The sequence below is a fragment of the Camelus ferus genome, chromosome 12, assembly GCF_009834535.1.
Source record: "Camelus ferus isolate YT-003-E chromosome 12, BCGSAC_Cfer_1.0, whole genome shotgun sequence".
NCBI classification, from domain to species: Eukaryota; Metazoa; Chordata; class Mammalia; order Artiodactyla; family Camelidae; genus Camelus; species Camelus ferus.
The window spans coordinates 5,058,878-5,079,260 of NC_045707.1; the positions used below are offsets into that span (position 1 = coordinate 5,058,878).

The 20,383-nt window shown below is 37.8% G+C and overlaps 2 protein-coding genes across 3 annotated transcripts in view; one reads left to right on the plus strand and one right to left on the minus strand.

Annotated features, from left to right (window-relative positions):
- Positions 1 to 6,563, minus strand: part of ENTHD1 (ENTH domain containing 1) — a 94,456-nt gene extending 87,893 nt beyond the window's left edge. The window contains exon 1 of the mRNA XM_032492292.1: positions 6,215 to 6,563. Coding sequence (XP_032348183.1) covers positions 6,215 to 6,563 — 349 coding nt within the window. The remainder of the gene's footprint in view (positions 1 to 6,214) is intronic.
- Positions 6,564 to 15,673: 9,110 nt separating this feature from the next.
- The window catches only part of GRAP2 (GRB2 related adaptor protein 2), a 61,147-nt gene continuing 56,437 nt past the window's right edge, over positions 15,674 to 20,383 (plus strand). Inside the window, exon 1 of one of the 2 annotated variants that reach the window (XM_032492294.1) lies at positions 15,674 to 15,751. The gene's annotated coding sequence lies outside the window, so the exon portion shown is untranslated. Of the gene's footprint in view, positions 15,752 to 16,398; positions 16,608 to 20,383 lie in introns of those variants that run through there. The other variant, XM_014568249.2, reaches the window with a different exon arrangement.

Below are 20,383 nucleotides of genomic sequence, written 5' to 3' on the forward strand. Positions count from 1 at the left end.
TGGAGAAAAGGCAGTCTCTTAAGCAAATGGTACTGGGAAAACGGGACAGTAGCACGTAAATTAATGAAGTTAGAACACTCCTTCACATCATACACAAAAATAAACTCAAAATGGCTTAAAGATGTAAACATAAGACAAGACACTATAAACCTCCTAGAAGAAAACATAGGCAAAACATTTTCTGACATAAATCTTAGCAATGTTCTCCTAAGGTAGTCTACCCAAGTAATAGAAATAAAAGCAAAAATAAATAAATGGGACCTAATTAAACTTACAAGCTTTTGCAAAGCAAAAAAAAAAAAAATCATAAGCAGAACAAAAAGACAATCTATGGAATTGTGGAAAATATTTGCAAATGATGCAACTGACAAGGGCTTAATTTCCAGAGTACATACACAGCTCATACAACTTAATAACAAAAAATACAACCTAATCCAAAAATGGGCACACACACACACTTATTTATATATAAATTAAATTATGCCAACAGCTACTATTCAAATATGTTACACTTAGCAGGAAACAAACACAAAAACAGAAATGTATAAAAGATAAAGATGAAATAATATTTTCCCCAAATGGAATTATTTTTCATTAATATTTATTAATAACTAATGTGTATTAATGTTATCAATCAATAACTAATGTATCTTCCATAATCAACAAATAATTACAGTTCACCCTTGAATAATATGGGTTTGAACTATGCAGGTCCACTTATACATGGATTTTTTTCAATGAATGTGTACTACAGTACTACACAGTCTGTGGTTTGTTGACTCTGAGGATGTGGAATTGGGACAGGGAGGGCCAACTACAAAGTTATATGTGGATTTTCCACTGCCCACGGGGGAGCAGTGTCAGCACCCCTAACCCCAAATTGTTCAAGGGTCATCTGTACTATGCTTCTGTTGACATTCAGTTCTAACTTGCATTTTTTGTGTGTGTGCTCTTCATGCTAACAAATAGTCAAGAGTATTTACGAAGTCCAATATAGTATAGTTGTACTTCTGTGATCCTAAGCTCAACTGTTAGGGAATCTGAATGACCTTTATGATAGTGTATTTAAACCTTTATGACCTTTATGATAGCATATTTATATCCATATATATTATACTTTGTACATATAGAAGGCATAAATATAAATGCATAAATAGGTTTTTCAGTATATTTATAATTACATGCTTACTTGTTTTATCTCTCAAAATAGCTCATAAACTCTTTAGAGCAGGGCTGATCCTCTCTTTCCACGTAAAAAAAAAATTATCACAGTGCTAAGGACAGTGATAAAATAGCTGTTTTGTAAAGTACATAAATGATTATATTCCATTCACTATTATCCAAAAAATTATGCCTTTTAAAAACTTAACTTTTGGGCATGCAACATTTTAATCAGTATTTAATTTTAATTTTAATAATAGATTTAATCCTAATGGAAGTTGATGTCTTTAAAATTTCTGGATTATGACATATAACATGATCAAAACCCAAAAGATATTCTCCAATTTCATCATTAAGCCTCAAACCTGACCTAAAATAAACACCTAAAAAAAGAGCAGATATACACCATGACTGAGTGGGATTTATGCTAAGAATGCAAAGTTGGTTCACTTATGAAAATCACTGTAATACGCCATATTAATAGAATGAAGGGAGAAAAACACATAATCACCAACAGATGCAGAAAAGGCAACTGACATAAGTCAACACCCTTTCCTGATAAAAATACTCAACAAACTAGAAACAGAGAAGAACTTGGTCAACCTGATAAAAAGTATCTATGAAAAACCCATACTTAACATCATACTTAATGGTCAAAGACTGAAAGCTCTTAAGATCAGGAACAAGACAAGGAAGCCTGTTCTCACCACTTTCAGTCAACACAGTAGAGGAGGTTCTAGCCAGGGCAATTAAGCAAGAAGAAATAATAAGAGACACCCAGACTGGAAAGGAAGAAGTAAAATTATCTCTATTTGCAGATGACATAATCTTGTATGTAGGAAATCCTAAGGAATCCATCAAAAAACAAAAACAAAAAATCCTATCACAGCTAATTATTATTACAGCAAAGTAGTAGAATACAAGATCAATATACAAAAATCAGTTGACCAGTTGAATTTCTATACATTAGCAATGAATAATCTGAAAATAAATTAAGAAAGTAATTTCATTTATAGTAGCACCAAAAAGAATAAAATATTTAGGAATATTTTCATAAAAGAAATGTAAGACTTGTACAATAAATACTACAAAACGCTTATGAAAGAAATGAAAGAAGACCTAAATAAAAGGAAAGACATCTTATGTTCAAGGATTTGAGGAACTGACATTATTTAGATGGCAATATTCCTAAAATTGATCTATAGATTCAATGCGATCAAACAAAATTCTAGCTGTCTTTTTTGCAGAAATTGACAAGCTAATGCTAAACTTGATATGGAAATTCAAGGGACTCAGAACAGCCAAAACAATGCTGATAAGAACAAAGTTGCATTTGGAAATAAAGTCACATTCCCTTATTTCAAAACTTACTACAAAGCTAGAGTAATCAAAATAGTATGGCACAGGCATAAGAATAGACATATAGATAAATGGAACAGAATTAAAAGTGCAGAAATAAACCCATACATTTATGGTTGACTGATTTCTGTAAGGGTGCCAATATAATTCAATGGAGAAAGAACAGCCTTTCAACAGATAGCAGTGGAACAAATGGACATCCTCATGCAAAAGAATGAGTTTGGACCTCTACCTTATACCGTATATAAAAATTAATTGAAAATGAACCCAAGATAAATATAAGGGCTAAAACTATAAAACTCTTAGAAGAAAACACAGGTATAAATCTTTGTGACTAGGCAATGAGTTCTTACATATGACACCTAAAGCACAAGCAACCAAAGGAAAAATGGATAAACAGGACTTCATCAAAATTTAATCAAGAAAATAAAAAGACAATCAATACAGAATGGAAGAAGATATCTGCAATCACCTATCTGATAAGGGTCTTGTATCCAGAATTTATAAAGAACTCTTAAAACTCAACAAAAACAAAAACAAACAAACAAACAAAAAAAAACCCAGTTAAAACTGGACAAAGGATTTGAACAGACATTTCTCCAAAGAAGACATATAAATGGCCAAACAAGGACATGAAAAGATGAGCAACATCATTAGTTTTTAGGGAAAGGTAAATTAAAACCACAATACTATTTCACATCTAGTAGAATGGCTATAATGAAAAAGATGGACAATAACAGGCATTGGCAAGGATGTAGAGAAATAGCAATCCTCTTACATTGCTGGTGGGAATGTAAAGTGGTGTGATCACTAAGGAAAATAGTTTAGTGGTTCCTCAAAAAGCTAAACAATGACTTACCATATGATCCAGCAATTCCACTCCTAAGTATACACCCAAAGGAACTGAAAGCTGGGACTTGAACTGATACCTGTACACTAATGTTTACCGCAGAATTATTCACAATAGTCATAAGGTGAAAACAACCCAAGAAACCATCAACAGATGAATAGACAAAAAAGAAAAAAGTGGTATGTACATACAATGGAATATTATTCAACTAGAAAAGAAATGAAGTTCTGATACATCCTGTAACATGGGTAAATCAGAAGAACATTAAGGTAAGTGAAATCAGCCAGACAGAAAAGGACAATACTGTATGATTCCACTTACACGTATCCAAAATAGACAAATTTACAGAGACAGAAAGATTAGAGGTTAGCAGGGGAGTTACTGCTTAATGGCTACAAAGTATCTGTTTGAGGTGATGAAAACATTTTGGAAATAGTGGTGATGGTTGTGCAACATTATGAATGTAATTAATGCCACAGAATTGTACACTTAAAACGGCAAAGTTTATGTTATATACATTTTATCATAATTTTAAAAATTAATAATATACCAATACCCATAGGATTGTGTACTTTAAATGGGTTAATTGTATGGCATATGAATTACATCTCAATAAAGCCGTTTTTTGTTTTTTTTTTTTAATGAAGGAGAGAAAGAAATGAGCTCTCAAGCTATAAAAAGACACGGAAAAATCTTAAATGCATATTGCTAAGTGAAAGAAACCATTCTGGAAAAGCTACATCCGAATGATTCCATTTATATGACAGTCTGGAAAAGACAAAACAATAGAAGCAATAAAAAAATCAGTGGTTGCCAAGCTCAAGGGTTTACGGCAGGGGAGAAAGGATGGATGGGGGAGCACAGGGCATCTTCAAGGCAGTAAAACTATTCCGCATGATACTGGAATTGTAGACACATGACCATGCATTTTTCAAAACCCATAGAACTGCAGAACACAAAGAGTGAACCCTTACGTAAACTAAGGACTTCAGTTAATACTGATACCAATATTGGTTTAATTGTAACAAATGTACCACACTAATGCAAGATGTTAACAGGAGAAACCATGCGTGGGTGGGGAAGGGTATGTGGGAACTCTGTACTTTCTGCATAATTTTTCTGTAAACCTAAAACTGCTCTAAAAAAAGAGTCTATTTTTAAAATGAATACTTAACACAGACACTGCACTGAATTTTATCCTCTTCTCATGATTCATAAGACTATTCACTTTAAATACAAATTATAACTTTACATTAGATGGGGAGGAAGTGCTGATTCTTTTACCATTGTAGAGTATCTGGCACCACTGAATCATCTCAGTTCAGTATCCAATATACTGTTCCCTGACTTCACCTCCTCTTCCACCCCCGATAAACTTACTTTATGACCTAAATTTTTGTATTCATAAAACTATTTCCATCAATAGTTTTTGAAGATTCCATAGTCTTTGGAAACACTTTCTTACATTAATGACTAAATTCCAGTCTAATTATAATTATGAATTACAGTGACATTATTATGTCAAATTGCCATGCCTCCTATTTTATTCACTTTGTTCTTTTTTTCACATTGCCATGTCGGTTTTATTTGGTCTAATTATAAAATAAGATGTTTTAAAATATACAAGCTTATATAAAACAAAATAAAAAATCACCTCTAATCCTACCAGTACCACTTGGTAAATGCTTATATAATGTTATATACATAAACATAAATTTTTAAACAAAATTTAGATCATTTTGTGTATTTATTCATTGTTTCTTTCATTTATTCTGTCGCTCAACAAATACTGACAGCTCCTCTTCTACCAAGACCCAGCAATGAGCAAGGTAGACAAAGTCCTGCCCTCATGAAGCTGACATCTTATTGGAAGAAACAGGCAAACCAGCATATTTTTACTTCTCACAAGCATCCTGAGATACATACTGTTATCATCCCAATTTACAAAGAGCTAAACTGAGGCATCAGGTAATTTAGCAAATTGCCTAAGGATACACAGCTAGTCAGTAGTAGAGTCAGGCTGAATGACAACCCAATTTGATGACAGACTCTGAGCTTTTAACTCACATAAGAGATATCTTTATGATCTTTACAAAATGGTCCTAGGGGGTAAAAGGTTGGATTAGCTCCCCAAGATAACATATTTACCCCAAGGACATAGTTCCTTGACTTCAATCATGAAATTTGTTCATGGAAAAGAATTCATTACTATTTTGTCATATTTAAATTAAGCAGGACCTCAAGTCCAACTTTCTAACTTTTCTGGTGTACTTTCTTTTTCATTTTATTTTTCAATTCAATTTATTTAAACTAAAAAAAAACAACAACAGTTCATCCATTTCTCCCCACCTCATTCCCCATCTTTGGCAACCACTAATCTGTTCTCTGTATCTGAGCTTTTTATAAAATCCACATGTAAGAGACAGAATACAGTATTTGTCTTTCTCTGACTTACTCTGTTTAGCTTAATGCCCTCAAGGTCCAAAAGAATAAAATCTTGCCTTGAGTGATAACATGGATGGACCTTGAGGGCATTATGCTAAGCAAAACAAGTCAGAGAAAGACAAATACCATGTGACCTCTTACATGTTCATTTTCTATGAGGTATTATTTTATCAGGAACCTAAGTGTGGCAGTTGTACACATCCTTTTGAAAAAAAAAACAAAACACTATTCTCTGAGGCACTCAAGAGTCAACACAAAGGATTAAACTGGAAACAACTGGTCCCAGAGGAAAGGGAGGTAGTATTGTTAAGAACAACTCCACAGCTCCTGCTTTAAAATGATCCCCTCCCAAACCTTTAATCTTTATTGGCACACTGTATAAACTTCTTCAACAGGTACCTTGATCTTTTCCAGCTTCATCTATGTGTTGAAAATCTTTTAGCGTTTGAAGGTTACAGAACCCCTCTCTGCAATGCTGAATGACTTTCTTTGATCCATTCTTGATGAGATAATCCATGAGGGTGAGGGACTTATACACATGTCGCCAGTTCTTCCCATGGTCGCTGAGTCTCTGCCAGAGCATATTCATAATCTCTGAGAGAGAAATCGTGTTGAAAGTCAGGTCACTGATATCTAACATCAGAGAACTAGAAGGACCCCAAGGGTCATTAGAAGTTGCTTCCCTGACTTTTATTTCAGCATCTGAGTAATTTTTCACAAAGTTTTTCACTTGCCTCCTGAAAGCCATAGGTAAGACAAATTTGAAGGTGAGATGGAAGATGAGAGCAATGGAACAGGAGTTTATGTGACTGGTTTATAAAACCCTTGAGAAGTAGTTGGTCCCCAGTTCTGCTGCTCCCAAATACAAATGAGCAATCTCCGTCTTGACAAGGTATCAATTTCCTGCAAAGGAAAGCAGAAAAAAATACATGTTCATTTTTTCTTAAATGTCTATAGAAGGTCAATTCAGTCTCAAAAAATCTAGCTATAGTTTCTAAATCAGCCCCTCACTTACGCCAGAATTGAGGGTACCATATAAATGTTCCTAGGATCGATATAGGGAAATCTCTTATAAGGGATTGGCCTATGTTATTTAAAGAAATACAGGTGGTCTTTCTGGACCTAAAAGTTTCCATTGAAAGTTTCATTGAACCCCTTTGGCCAGAAATAAAATAATTATAGAGCATTACATGAACAGTGGATAAATTAGTTTAAGAAAATGGGACTTGCACTGTGACATCTCTTGCTTAAGATTTGCTGTCATGGATAAAATTGTTATGTCCTGAGAGTAATTAAGATGGTGAAAACTGAGTCCTAGAATCATCAGCTGCCCCTATGATTGTATTCATTTCAGCACTTACAAGTCATTAGAATCAGATCTAAATATGATCTGTTTTCTTGTTCGTTTAAAAGAGAAGAAGGAGGGTCATCAACTATTAAGACAAGTAACTGTCCTTAGTGGACTCCACATCTAACTCACGGTATCTAACCTAAACCAATATTTTAGTCCTGGTAAGGCTGGTAAGCTCAACGAAAAGGTTCAATTACTTTCTTTACTCAGCTTCAGAAAAAGATGCCCTGAGGAGTATCCAGACCCAACAAAGCCTCCAAAATCTATAATCAGATTTTACTAGAGCAACTGCACACATACAGAAGAAAAATGTTAAAATCCATAACAAAAGTGTTTGTTATTTTCAGTTTTGTTTCTCCTCCTTGACCTTCTCAATCCCTAACTCAGGCCTGATTAATTTCTGTGTATGTATCTGAGGAAAACATAAACTTTCAGAAGCATCCTAAATGGAACTATCACTCGTTTTTTGGTAAAAGTGCAACACATCTTCAAATAAGGAGGATAGAAAGAAAAAAGAAAATATATCTGTCTAATTAAGATTTCTCAGAAAGAGACTATCATCAAATCTAGGAAGAAAAAGAGAAGTTGTGTGTTTTTACAATTTTCTAATTTTCTCTCATCTGCACTTCTAATACAGACATTTTTATCTCACTCCTGCAGTGAAAACTTGATTTATAATGTGTTTCAATAAGCTATTAAATTTTTCAATCATGAGGGTTTTCTTTTTCTATTGTCCTTTTTTCCTCTCTACCAAGATCACTCAATGCAGAGTTGTACTGTGACATCGGCTTAGAGCAACAAATATTGATCTGTTTCTTTACAAGTCTATTTAAAAAAAAAAAAAAGCCTGTTAGAGTCATAATTTGCTGGAATTGAACAACAGTTGTTAAAATCATGTTTTTCTTTTTTGGAAAACTACTTATATCTATTTTGGAGGGACAAAATCCTTATTTTTAGGTTTTCCTCTATTCTCTAACTTGCATTTTGAAATTTTTTAAAATGTTTTTTTAAACATTTTCTTATTGAGTTATAGTCATTTTATAATGTTGTGTCAAATTCCAGTGTAGAGCACAATTTTTCAGTTATACATGAACATACATATATTCATTGTCACATTTTTTTTTTACTGTGAGCTACCACAAGATCTTGTATATTCTTTCCTGTGCTATACAGTATAATCTTGTTTATCTATTCTACATATGCCTGTCAGTATCTACAAATTTCGAACTCCCGGTCTGTCCCTTCCCACCCCCTCCCCCTTGGCAACCACAAGTTTGTATTCTATGTTTATGAGTCTGTTTCTGTTTTGTATTTATGGTTTTTTTTGTTTGTTCGTTTTTTTAAGATTCTACATATGAGCGCTCTCATATGGTATTTTCCTTTCTCTTTCTGGCTTACTTCACTTAGAATGACATTCTCCAGGAACATCCATGTTGCTGCAAATGGGGTTATGCTGGGCATATATCCAGAAGGAACCCTACTTCAGAAAGGCACCTGCACCTCAATGTTCATAGCAGCACTATTTACAATAGCCAAGACATGGAAACAGCCTAAATGTTCATCAACAGATGACTGGATAAAGAAGATGTGGTATATTTATACAATGGAATACTATTCTAGCCAAGACATGGAAACAGCCTAAATGTCCATTGATAGATGACTAGATAAAGAAGATGTGGTATATTTATACAATGGAATACTATTCAGCCATAAAAAATGTTTTCTTAAATGAAGTTTCTTCCCCAGAAAACTATCTACATAACAGCCTCCCATCTAACAGAGTAGTTTAAAATGGATGTACTGGACATCATACCAAAATTAAATATATTCTTAAACCATTAAAAAAAACACAAAGAAAAAAGTCTGGCTAAGTGAATTAGTACCATTTACTACTGTACAGCACTTTGTGACATGAACATAGAAGATATAAGACATCACTCTACTACTGGTATCTTTTTAAGCTAACTAGGCATTCAATTAATTGGTATTGGTTGTAAGTTACATGTTGGTTTACTATGTGTTTTAGATACCTAGCTACATGCAAATACTCAGTTTACTCATACCTTCAAAAATTTGAGATTGTAATTACAGTGATGTGACATCTGAGATAAAAGTGGTGCCCAAGAGGGTAAATTCTCACACCTGAATTTTGGTTGTCTGGTTACCCAAATCTCTGTATATTTAGAAATGGAGGGAAGTAAGATATTTCATGTCACAAATTTGGGTCGCCTCCTCTGAGAGGCCTTCACCCACCAACCTTACTACTTAAGTCTTCCCATCATGTTCTTTTCAGGACCTGGTTATTCCCCTCATGACACTTAACATGATGTATACTTATCGATTTGTCATTTCCTCCTTGTCTTTCTCCACCATAAGACTGGAAACTCCTTGAGAGCAGAGACCACAAGCATCTTCTCTATCAGTGTAATCCTACTGTGTAACACATACCTAGCACATAGTAGGCACTCAAGAAACAGGTGTTGAATCACCAAATGGTGGGGTGAATCTGCTTTGGGATAAACTTGTATTGATTCTATAGCTTTGGATTATAAACATGACATTTGAAAAGATACAATCCACTCGAAATAGTCAAGTTAAATTCTAGAGTTTTGAGCAAATATTTTCAAATCAGTCAACAGTATTTCTCGAGTTCCTACCATTTATATAACTTTGTGGAGGAAGTAACAAATATAAAACATGCTCCCTACATTAACTTTCTTTTTACATCTACCCACTTCCACAATGCTTTGGCAAAGGCTGTTTTCTCCCCCAACTTTATACCTGAATCATAATAGGACATCATGTAAGTTAAGTGAAGTTAAACCACTGGTCCACAACTTATTATCTGAATCTTTTGAGGCCAGGTGACTTGTGGAATTCAAACTCAATTGGGGGGTGGGGGGAGCTTTTGGGAAGGGTAATGCCATGCCTATACCATGTTACATGATAAACACAGTAAAGTCTGGGGCCACCCAAAACAATGGACCACATAAACATGACTGCAACAAAAACTTGTGAATATTTGGAATAAGTAAAGACATGGCTTGCTTCCGTTCAGATCTCGTGGCCAAATGAGTTAGGGGAAAAAACTGGTTTACAAAACTTCTTGGCTGTCAGAATTGAGAATAAGAGATTGAGGAGCCAAACTGACTTTATCCAAAGACTTAGGACAGTAATGACAAGAACGTCTAAGAGGCTGAGTACCAAGAGGCATCTCTGGAAAGCCGCATTCTGGGCAGTGCTATGAGGCGAGAACGGCTCTTGTGTTTATACAGCTTCCGCCTGCACAGGAGACAGGAGAAAATAAGCTCTGGGCCACGTTGTTACGGGAAAACAATCACAGTGAATACCTCGGCACTAGGAGGCGTAACTGTTCTGATGGAAAGAACATCACAAGGGGCAGAGGGAGGCTGGGCCTTGGAGAAGCTTCTGGAAGGACGGAGTGACGTGGTGGCGTCACACAGCAGTGACTCCCGCACGCAGGCCTGTGGGCCTCGTCCCCCTCCCGCCCGCACCGGGACAGCGGACAGCGGACAGCTGAGGGCGCGGGCTTGGGACCCCGGCAGGATAGCGCCCCTCCACGCCCCCTCCATCCCCACTTCTGCCCCGAAATGAGACGCTACTACCTGAGGGGAAGGGCCAGCCTTGGCGTCGCGGCCTTTTCCCTCGCAACGAGGCCCAAGCGCTCACGCCCTCCCCCACTTCCGCTTCCTCACTTCCGGCCCCTCACTTCCGGCCTTTGCTGGGCCTGGTGCCCGGGTCTCACAGCGCTTCCAGCGAGAGGGATGCTGCAGGTTAAAATACCCCCAGTTGGAGGGTATCCAGTGGCATGAAGGTAAATGTCAATTTAACAGTGTGTTGGGCTATGGCGCTGCCCTAATCTTATACAAATAAAATTTACAATTTGTATTACTAGTGTCATTTTAACTGACTGCAGACAACATCACCAGCTAATTTTCACCTAAACGGACAAAGAATGTAATGTCTAGTAATAGTCTCTAGAGATGGAAAGTGTGTGTGATGGGCAGTGACATGGGGAGTGCCTCCAGTGAGGGCTTTGTGTACCTTTGATGGGTAGTCCTTGAACTATTCAGCTGACCTTCATTGAGCACCTACTATGTACCAGGCACCCCACCAAAGCAGCAAGGACTCAGATAGGACAGTCTGACACTGGACGAGTTTACAGGCTAGTAGATGTGGCAAGCACCATCACAGAAGATTGTGATCAGATATGTATAGTGTAGTAAGAGGGGAGAGAGCATCAAATTCTGCCAAGGAGTATTTGAGGACAGGTTTCAGACAGTTTACATTTGAATTGAATCTGAAAGGATGACAGGAGTTCACTGGATAGACAAAGTAGAGGAAGCCGTGAGAGGCAAAGGACATATCACGTGTAAAGGCTCGAAGCTGAGAGAGCCTATTACCTTGGTGAAATGGCAAGCACTGTAGTTACTATGGCTGTCTCAAAGACTATTAGTAAAACAGCAGAGGGAGATGAAGTGGCAGAACAAAGTCAGATCATGAAGAACCTTGTCTGTATACCAGGTGATTTTATCCAGTAGGCATTGAAAATGTAATCAAGCCCATGTTTTAAAGCCCCTTGGTGGCTGAGTTGGATACTGACTAGAATGAAAGGAGAAAGATTTAGAGAATAGGAAAATGCTTAGTAGATGGAAGTTACATTTGTTTTTAGTTCCTACTGCTTCAATCATAATTATTATAATAGCAGCCTATATTATTGATGCTGACATGTAAATAGCTAAGTATAATATAAAATGATAGGAGACATGAAAGAAGTTGGTGCATTATAACCGAGCTAGCTGGCTGTAATACAGAGTCATGACGGCAGTAGCCAGAGGGTGATTGAAATGATGGCTTAGAAATGGATGGTTCAGGGCCTTGAATGCCATGGTAAGGTGTTGGACTTTATCAAGTAGCAAGGAATAAGCCAAAAGTATTTTTCACATTGAGTTATAGATTATGAAGACTTTTTATATGCATGTCTTGTGTAAATTTCAAAGGAACTCTAAGATATAGGTGTTGTGATCCCATTGTACAGGTGAGAATGCTAAGTTTGGGGAACACGCATTCATTCTACATTATTGAGCACCTGCTATGTGCCAGGCACTATGCTGAGCTGTGGGAATATAAGGAAGTTATAGTTTAATAGTCTAATAGAGGAAATAAGAATAAATCAGTAAATGTAATAAATTACCATGATAAAGGCAAGCATAGATTGTTTTGGGAGTGAAAAAGGAATTTATCTCAACTACATAGTTAAGGAAGTATTCCTGGAGGAGGTGAACCTGTGCTGAGTTTGCGGGAACAAATAGGTTATATGAATTGCTGAGAAATATTTAACTAGCAAGTGATTTAACTGGAACTTGAACCCAAATCTCCTGCATGCATTTCTGTGCTCATTCCCCTATGCGAAGGACAAATCTTAGTCCTGGATATTAAGCTCCACTGACCTTCTCAGTCACAAGTCTACCTGTTCTATTTTGAGTTCAGAGATCCTGATTTTTTTTCTTTTTAAACCCAGTTATTGTCTCCTTTTAGAACGAATTATCTGGGTATGTTCAAAAAAGTAGATTGGAAGCAGAACAGAGGGACTGGTAAAAGAGCAGAATGTTATAATGGTTCTGGAAATAAGAGATGAAGGTCATAACCAAGGCAGAGGGTGGAGAGGCCAGGAGCAGTGAAGGAGTCGATTAGCTCAGGCAAAAGGTTAATGTATTACCAACCTAGTGCAATTAACTCCCTTAACGGTGACATTGTGTAAGAGATTGTTATCTGCTTTCCTCCATTTGGGGGCACCCTAATTTAGTTGCAGTGCTATCTCATCCACCAAATACAGACATCGTTTGACAATGCTAACTTGGCGTGGGGTTTTTTTTGTTTGTTTTTTGTTTGTTTGTTTTTTTGTTTTTTGCTGTTGTTGTTCCTGAACTCAGAGTTTTATAAAAGTGGACAAAGTTTTCCATACTTGGTTCCAGGATATCACTCCTCCTCCTCATCTCCTTGACTGGTTTCTTCTCATTTCTCTGACCTCTCTACTTTGGAGTGGTTTGTCCTCTGTCTATATTCATTTCTTGGGTGGTTTTATCCAGTCTCATAGTTTTCAACACCTTTCTCTCTCTCAACAACCCCCCAGTTTTCATCGTCAGCCCTGACCTCACTTGACCTCCAGACTTATATATCAAACTCCCCTGTCATCCCCACTGGCAGGTCTCATAGACAGCTCAAATTTAGTATGTCTAAAACCAAACTCCTGGTCTCGTCTTCCAAACCCACTCTCCCACAGTCTCCCCTGTTTCAGTTAACGACACATCCTTTCTTCTCGTGTCTCAGGCCATGAACCTTGGAGCCATCACTGACACTCTCTTTGTCTTTCACACTGCACATCATTTCTACAAGCACACCTTTGTCACAGGGTGGCTACCAAGTCTGGGTTATATGTGCTCAGTAGGTAATAAATGGTATATCAATGCCACATTCTAATACATGATAAAATAATATCTATGGTTTCAGACTTTCTGGTCACCCTGTACATTCAGAATTCAATCACTTCCCACTATCTGGCCTAAGTCACCCTCCTCTCCTGCCAGGATACCCTCCTACCTGATCTCCCTGCCTTTTCTCTTGCTTTCTTACAATCTAACCTCAACAGAGTTATGAGTCAGCCTTGAAAAACTTAAAACACAAGTCAGATCATATCACTCCCCAGTTCAAAATTTTCCATTGGCTCCCAAGAATAAAATCCAGAGACCTTGCCATGACCAGTGAAGCCCTGCATCTTCTGCCCCCCACCCCTGACCTCCATCTCAACTCCTCTCTGCCTCACTCATTGCATCAAGCTCACTCCCACCGTAAGGCATTGCACCTGCTACTCCAGATACTGCAAAAGCCGTCTCCCCAAAGAGCCATCAGGCTGGATCCCTCACTTTGTTTTGAACTTTGCTCAAATGTCCTTTGATCTCCCAAGAAAATCACAGCGCCCACCTCAGCCACACTCTCTCTGACTCTTGACCCATTTTATAATTCGCAATGGTAGTACAGCCATCTGGCTTATGTATTATTTCTTCCTCTACCAGAATGTAAGATCCAGGAGGTCAGGGACCATGTTTTGTTCCCTGACAGATACATTCCCAGCACCTGGAGGCCTAACATGGAGTAAGCACATAAACGTTATTTATTGCATGAATGAAAAGAGAATGTCTGAATTCATACTATTGGATGAAAAGTACACATATTACCATAAAGTTAAACATAATTTTATACAAGAAGTTCTGATCCTAACAATGACCCCTCAAAAGGAATTGCTGAAATTTTTTTTAAAGTATAGTTTTAAAAGAAAATTTCTCCCTTGTGGATAAGTCCAGATTTCATATATTCCGTAATCCTCCCAATTTTACTGACATTTTTCTAAGTAGCCATGATGGTGAGGACTGAAATGCTAGCATTCATTCGTACCTGAGGGGCTTTGTTCTTTGGTTCTGCCGCTGCACTGGGTCAGTAACAGAGCTGCTGTGAAATTAACCACTCAAGTGGCCTTGTTTCCCTCCCAATATGTCTGCCAGTCCTTACTCACTACCAAGATAACTTCTCTGTGAGATTTTCCTCTTCTGCCCTCTGCCCCATATTTGAATAGAAAGGGGTTGTGTTCTGCTCCCCGGGGGTAGTTCCCTGGAAAAAGTAGCTTCCTCACTGGGGTGCGTGGCTGAGAACACCATGGTCTTCCTGTTTAGCGTTAGCAAACAGTCCCCTTCCTTCCCACTTCAAAACCACTGACTCAGGATAAGGACTCTGGCCAGAGGATTTTGGTGTTTGAGAACTAGTGATGGGGCTGTGATTGTAATGGTGGGATCCGAGAAGGCCCTTAGACCATGAAGACGGAAGAACACTGAGGCCAATTTTGAGATGTTCCTGTTTTAAAATCAGCCACACGTTATCCTGAAAAATTCTGTCTTTATAACATGTGGAAATAGTTGGGACCCTGTTTAGACGCCACTTGGATTTAAGAAGAGTTAACAAACTTGCATGAATAAAAAGAAAGTCCTTTATTACAGAGTTAAGAGGAGCGAATTACTTCCTTTAAGTCATTCAACCAGTAATTTACTGAGCACCTGCTATAACCAAGGTACTCTAATAATTCCACACCGGATTCATCTTTTCTATTTCAATTTAAAAAACTTTCATAACCAAGTAGAAAGCACCCCCCCCCCCCACCAAGGAAATCTTGAGCAAGGTTTAGGTATAAAAGGCAAAGAGATAGAAAAGAATACCATTTCATAATGCAGAATAAGTTTAAATTCCAGATCCCCAGGTTATGTCTTACATGATACCCTCCTTCTTAGACTTCGAGAGATTAATGCTGGGAACATCTTGTGAGCCTGTTTATCTCGAGTCTGGTGCCCAACCCTGAATGGTGCCACTTAGCAAGTAGCAATGTTTCTAATTTTGTGCAAAAGATGCAATGTTGGCAATTTATTTTCTAGCAAGAACAAAAAGGAAGAGGCCTTCGAAAGTTACACTTGGTATGGGAGGAAGGAGCTGAAAGAGGAGGGTGAGCTATCAATTTCAAGGTAAGAACTAAGGACTTTGAAGGTGACAAAAATGTTAGGTGAAAAATCTTAAAATCCCAGAAATATTTTAATCCAACCTACTCATGAGAAAATGAAGTCCCCAGAATCTAAGTAACCTGCCCCAGCTCACACCTGACAATGACAAAACTGGGATTAGAACTCATCCTGGCTCAGAGCTGTTCTTTTTTGTTATTGTTGTTAAGGGTAATATTACGGGCTAAGGGTAATCTTATGGGCTGAGGGCATTAAAGAAGCATTTTCTCTGGGCTTTTAACATTGTGAGTGATCCACAACGGTATTAAGCGAGTTCCCCTAAGACGTCCTAATGTTTCTCTGGCTGCTTGGATAGCCTCAGAGAAAATGCATTTTCCTTAAGACCGGCAGCAGCTTGCTAATGGACCATCTCTAGGATTAGAAATTTTCTTATGTGAACATCATCATTTGGGGCAAACTTGTTAAAACTGAAACTAAGCATTAAGAAGCAAAAGTGTTTCAGTGAACCTCCTGCATTTTAGTTCAACTCTGGCAGCAAGAAAACAAAACCACATAATCTAAGGCTCACACCCAACTCTCTGAAGCCCCGTATCTGCTAGTTCCTGTGTGGTTTGACTACAGACTGCAGGGCTGACTGGGGGGAGTTTGGAGGAGGGAGTAAGAAGTCAGGGAGGAGGAGGCACTATTAATGGCTCCGTGAGCCTGTGCCCTGTTTTAGTGTGGTACTTGGAAGACAGCACGAGGTGGTTCTGTACTCTGAAATGCAGTAACTTTGATGCTTGGATTCATCTTCCTTCTTGCAAGAGAGGATTCTAATAACTCGGTGTCAAAGCCACAGACTCAACCCCTTCTCTTCTGAAAGGTACGTCATTATACATCAGTCCACATGCTCTAGAGATTTTGGACAGTTTTATAATTTGCAGACTGTTCTCTAGGAGTCAAACCTAATGAAAATGAATCCCATGGGCTCTCTAAATGCCTTACAATTTTTGGTCCATCAACTAAGGTCTCTAAATCTTTTGCCGTAACGTTTGTGATGTTGGGATTCGACTTCTAGCGAATGAACTGGGAGAAAACTTGTTCCTTACCCAGCCCGTTACACAAAAAACTTCACCGATTGGCTTCTGAGTCATCTCAGGGAAAGACTTAAGACCCTGGGATTACAGAGGTGAAATTCCACTTTACCAGTGTCAGTATTTATTCCAAATTGGGGGCGTGGGGCGTGGGAGGTGAAGAGCTGAGCAGTAATGAATGAACACCAGTACTACAAGTCAGGATTTCTCCTGTAGCTTGCATTTCTACTTCTGTTAGTATTTATGTTGCCTTTACAAAGAACACCAATTTGCGTCTCTTTACAAAAAGAAAACTTTATACTGAAATAGGTTTTGAGAGAGTATTGTCTGTGTCTCTGTGTTAACTGTTAACACTGTGTCCTCCCTAAGACTGTCACTGGTTCAGGCATCGAGCCTGAACACGACTCTTTTATGTTCTCTGCCCCACCTGCCCCTGAACCTGGCGATTGAATGCACCCACCAAAGACTGTGCTAATTTGAAAATATGGTGTTTATATACTTGGAATTGGTCCTTGGTAGTAAAGTACATGTAACTTCATCTGCACATTATTAAAAATGTACATCTCCAGATGAATTAAGAGGAGGGAAAATATTTAGGGTCTAAAACTCCAATAGGAAAGATTACATGTGCTCGTGTCCTGTCATCTGAGGGTGGGAAACCTCAAGCTGGGAAACCTTTTGTCCTTTACAGCTGCATTTATCATAGACTGATTAGTTCTTTAATGGGTCGTCTTTTCTTTCCTTTTTTCTTCTTATTTTTGGTTTCAGAAAGCACATTTGGTAAAAGTATACTCTGCTTTAGCAACCCAATATTGTTTATAAAACTTCATTTATAAAATAATTTTAAAGTGATTCTCTTTACCAAAGGATCTGTTACTAAATAAAGAACACTGTGTAAATGGAGGACCATCTACGTGCGTTTAAATTTCAAGTTTTAAAAATTCTAATTTGTGCCCTCTTGGAGAACTTTTTTTTTTTTTTTTTTTTGGTTAAAAGGGACAGCCTTACATCATTGAATAAAACTATCTTTTTAGATTGAATTTGGAATGTCTCCCATGTAGTAAACAGTAATCTTATTCTCCCTAAATTGTAGTAGATTTCATCTTTTTAAAATGACTTTCCTGAAGCAGAGGGGAAGGAGGTGATCAATTTGTTCAAAATGAAATGTCTCTATTGCTAATATAATATCTTTTTGAATACCTTCTATACCTTAGGCCCCGATGAAAATCCCTTTTACTATTTTTTTTATTTCAATTGTTCTACGTCTATCTATCTCACAGGGATATTGTAAGAATACAGGAGTTAACTTAGACCTGAAGCGCCTTCAGAGAAAAGCGCTATCAAAATGCAGGGTGATATCGGTATTGTTTCTGTGAATCTTGATCATTTTCTTCCCACCTTTAATAAAAAATATATCTCACTTAGTGCCTGGAGCCGTCTCTTTTAGAACCTTTGCCTTCTGGAAGAGCTGAAAATGAGCCTGGTTCCCACTTGTTTATTGATTCTCAGAGAATAACACCTGCTGGTGTTGGTGACTTGCAGGGCTCATGCCTGAACTTGAGCAGAACTTGCTTCTTTTCTTGGCTCCAGAGAAGTCTCCAGTCGTTCAAAAATGTGGCATCAAGTGTGATTCCATTGGGATTTCTTAAACAAGTAACAGTTGCTGCTGGATGAGTCCTAGGGACAGAGGCTTCATTTTTGTGCCCTCATAAAACAAACTCAAAATTTGGTCAAAAGTCTTTATGACTTGAGTTATTTTGAGTCAAATGATTGCATTGATTGGCCCTCATTTGTCCTTCTCAGACCAGCATATCTCCATCTTTTAAGGAGCATCATAGCCTCATGTGTCCCTCTCTTTTTTATTGTTGTTGTTGCCTCTTTACAATTTTCAGGAAAATATAGCCTTATTTAACAAATGAACATTTGTAAAACTTACTGTGCATTTCCTATGTGTTGGGCCTTGTGTTCGGCACTGAGTTCTCTTCAACAATGTTAATATTAAGTTTCAATAAGTGTCAGCCAATAGGAATTCAGTAAATAATTTTTAAAAAACAATTTTCTTTTTAAAGATGCATTTACAGGCAAACATTTTAGAGAATTAAAAGAAACCAAGTATGTGAAGATTAAGATATTTAGTGAATTGAAACCTCTATGTTCACCTCCTAGGTTCAGCAGTTGCTAACTTTGGGGCATATTTGTTCCGTCTATATGTATTTCTTTCTAAACTACTTGTAAGTTACAGACAAAATCATACTTCATCCCTACATAATTCAGTGCACATCTAAGAATAAGAACAGCTTCCTACATAACTGCAGTGCCATCATTATACCTAGGAAGATGAACAGTAATTCATTAATAAAATCTACTCTCAAGGCCATATCTAACCTTAACCACTTGTCCCACAAATGTCTTCTGTACCTTAAAAAGCTAGGATCTAATTTTTTTAAGAAAAATACATTTCTGCATTAGGGTTTTATGTCTTTATTCAATGTTGGATTTTTTTTTTAAGGTTAGGTGTTATAGAATGTCCCATGTTATAGGATGTCCCACATTATAGGATGTCCCACGTTCTGGATTTGTTGTTGCCTCATGGTGTCATTTAATTTGTTCCTCTACCTCTACCCCCTGTATTCCCTGTAAACTCCAAGTTAGGACTAAAGCACTGATTGGATTTCAACTGAACGTATTTTACAAGGTGCTCCATATTGCGTCTCAGCAGGAGACACGTCACGCCAGGGTGCTCAGTTTGGTCTTGGCTCAAGGTAGTGATCTCACCCCAGGGATCCCTCTGTTGTGAAGGTACTTCCCCACCCCCCTTTGCAATTAGCAAGTGATCTGACGGGATGGCACTTCGGCATTGTGGTAAAATCCTGTTTCCCAACAGACTTCACCCAGTGGCTTTGGGTGATAATCCTTGCCTGGATCCACCTTTCCATTGGGAATCATGTACATTTTTACCACACTTGGAAGAAGGACTGACATACACATTCATCATTATCAGCAGCAACAGCAGATACTTATTGAGTGTTTAAGTTCAGGTAATAACAACAGCAATGAGGAGGAGGAGAAGGAGGAGGAGGAACATTACCGAGTGCTGCTGTGGAGCCAGATGGTCTGGGGTGGAGGCCAATCCTCCAGTTACTAACCAGGCCAACTGGGACAAGTTACTTAGTCTTTCTGTGCCTTAGTTTCTTACACAATAAGATGAGAGTAATAATGGTACCTATCTCATCATGTAGTTTTGAAGATTAAATAATTTATACAAGTAAAGTTTCTAAAACAGTGTCTGTTATTATTGTTTGCCAAGCACTTTTCAGGTGTGAACTCATTTGCTTCTCATAACGGCACAGTGAAGCAAGGGTTAGTGTCACCCTTATTTTGTAAGTGAGAAAACTGAGGTACGGGAGGGTAAGTAACTGGCACAAGGTCACTTCACTAGTATGTGGTAGAGCCTGGATTTGAACCCAGGCAGTGGGGTTCCAGAGCATTCTCTCTGAAGACTGGTGCACGGAATGAGACCAGACACAAGTGGAACTGAATGAAAATCAGTTACAAGGCCCCACCC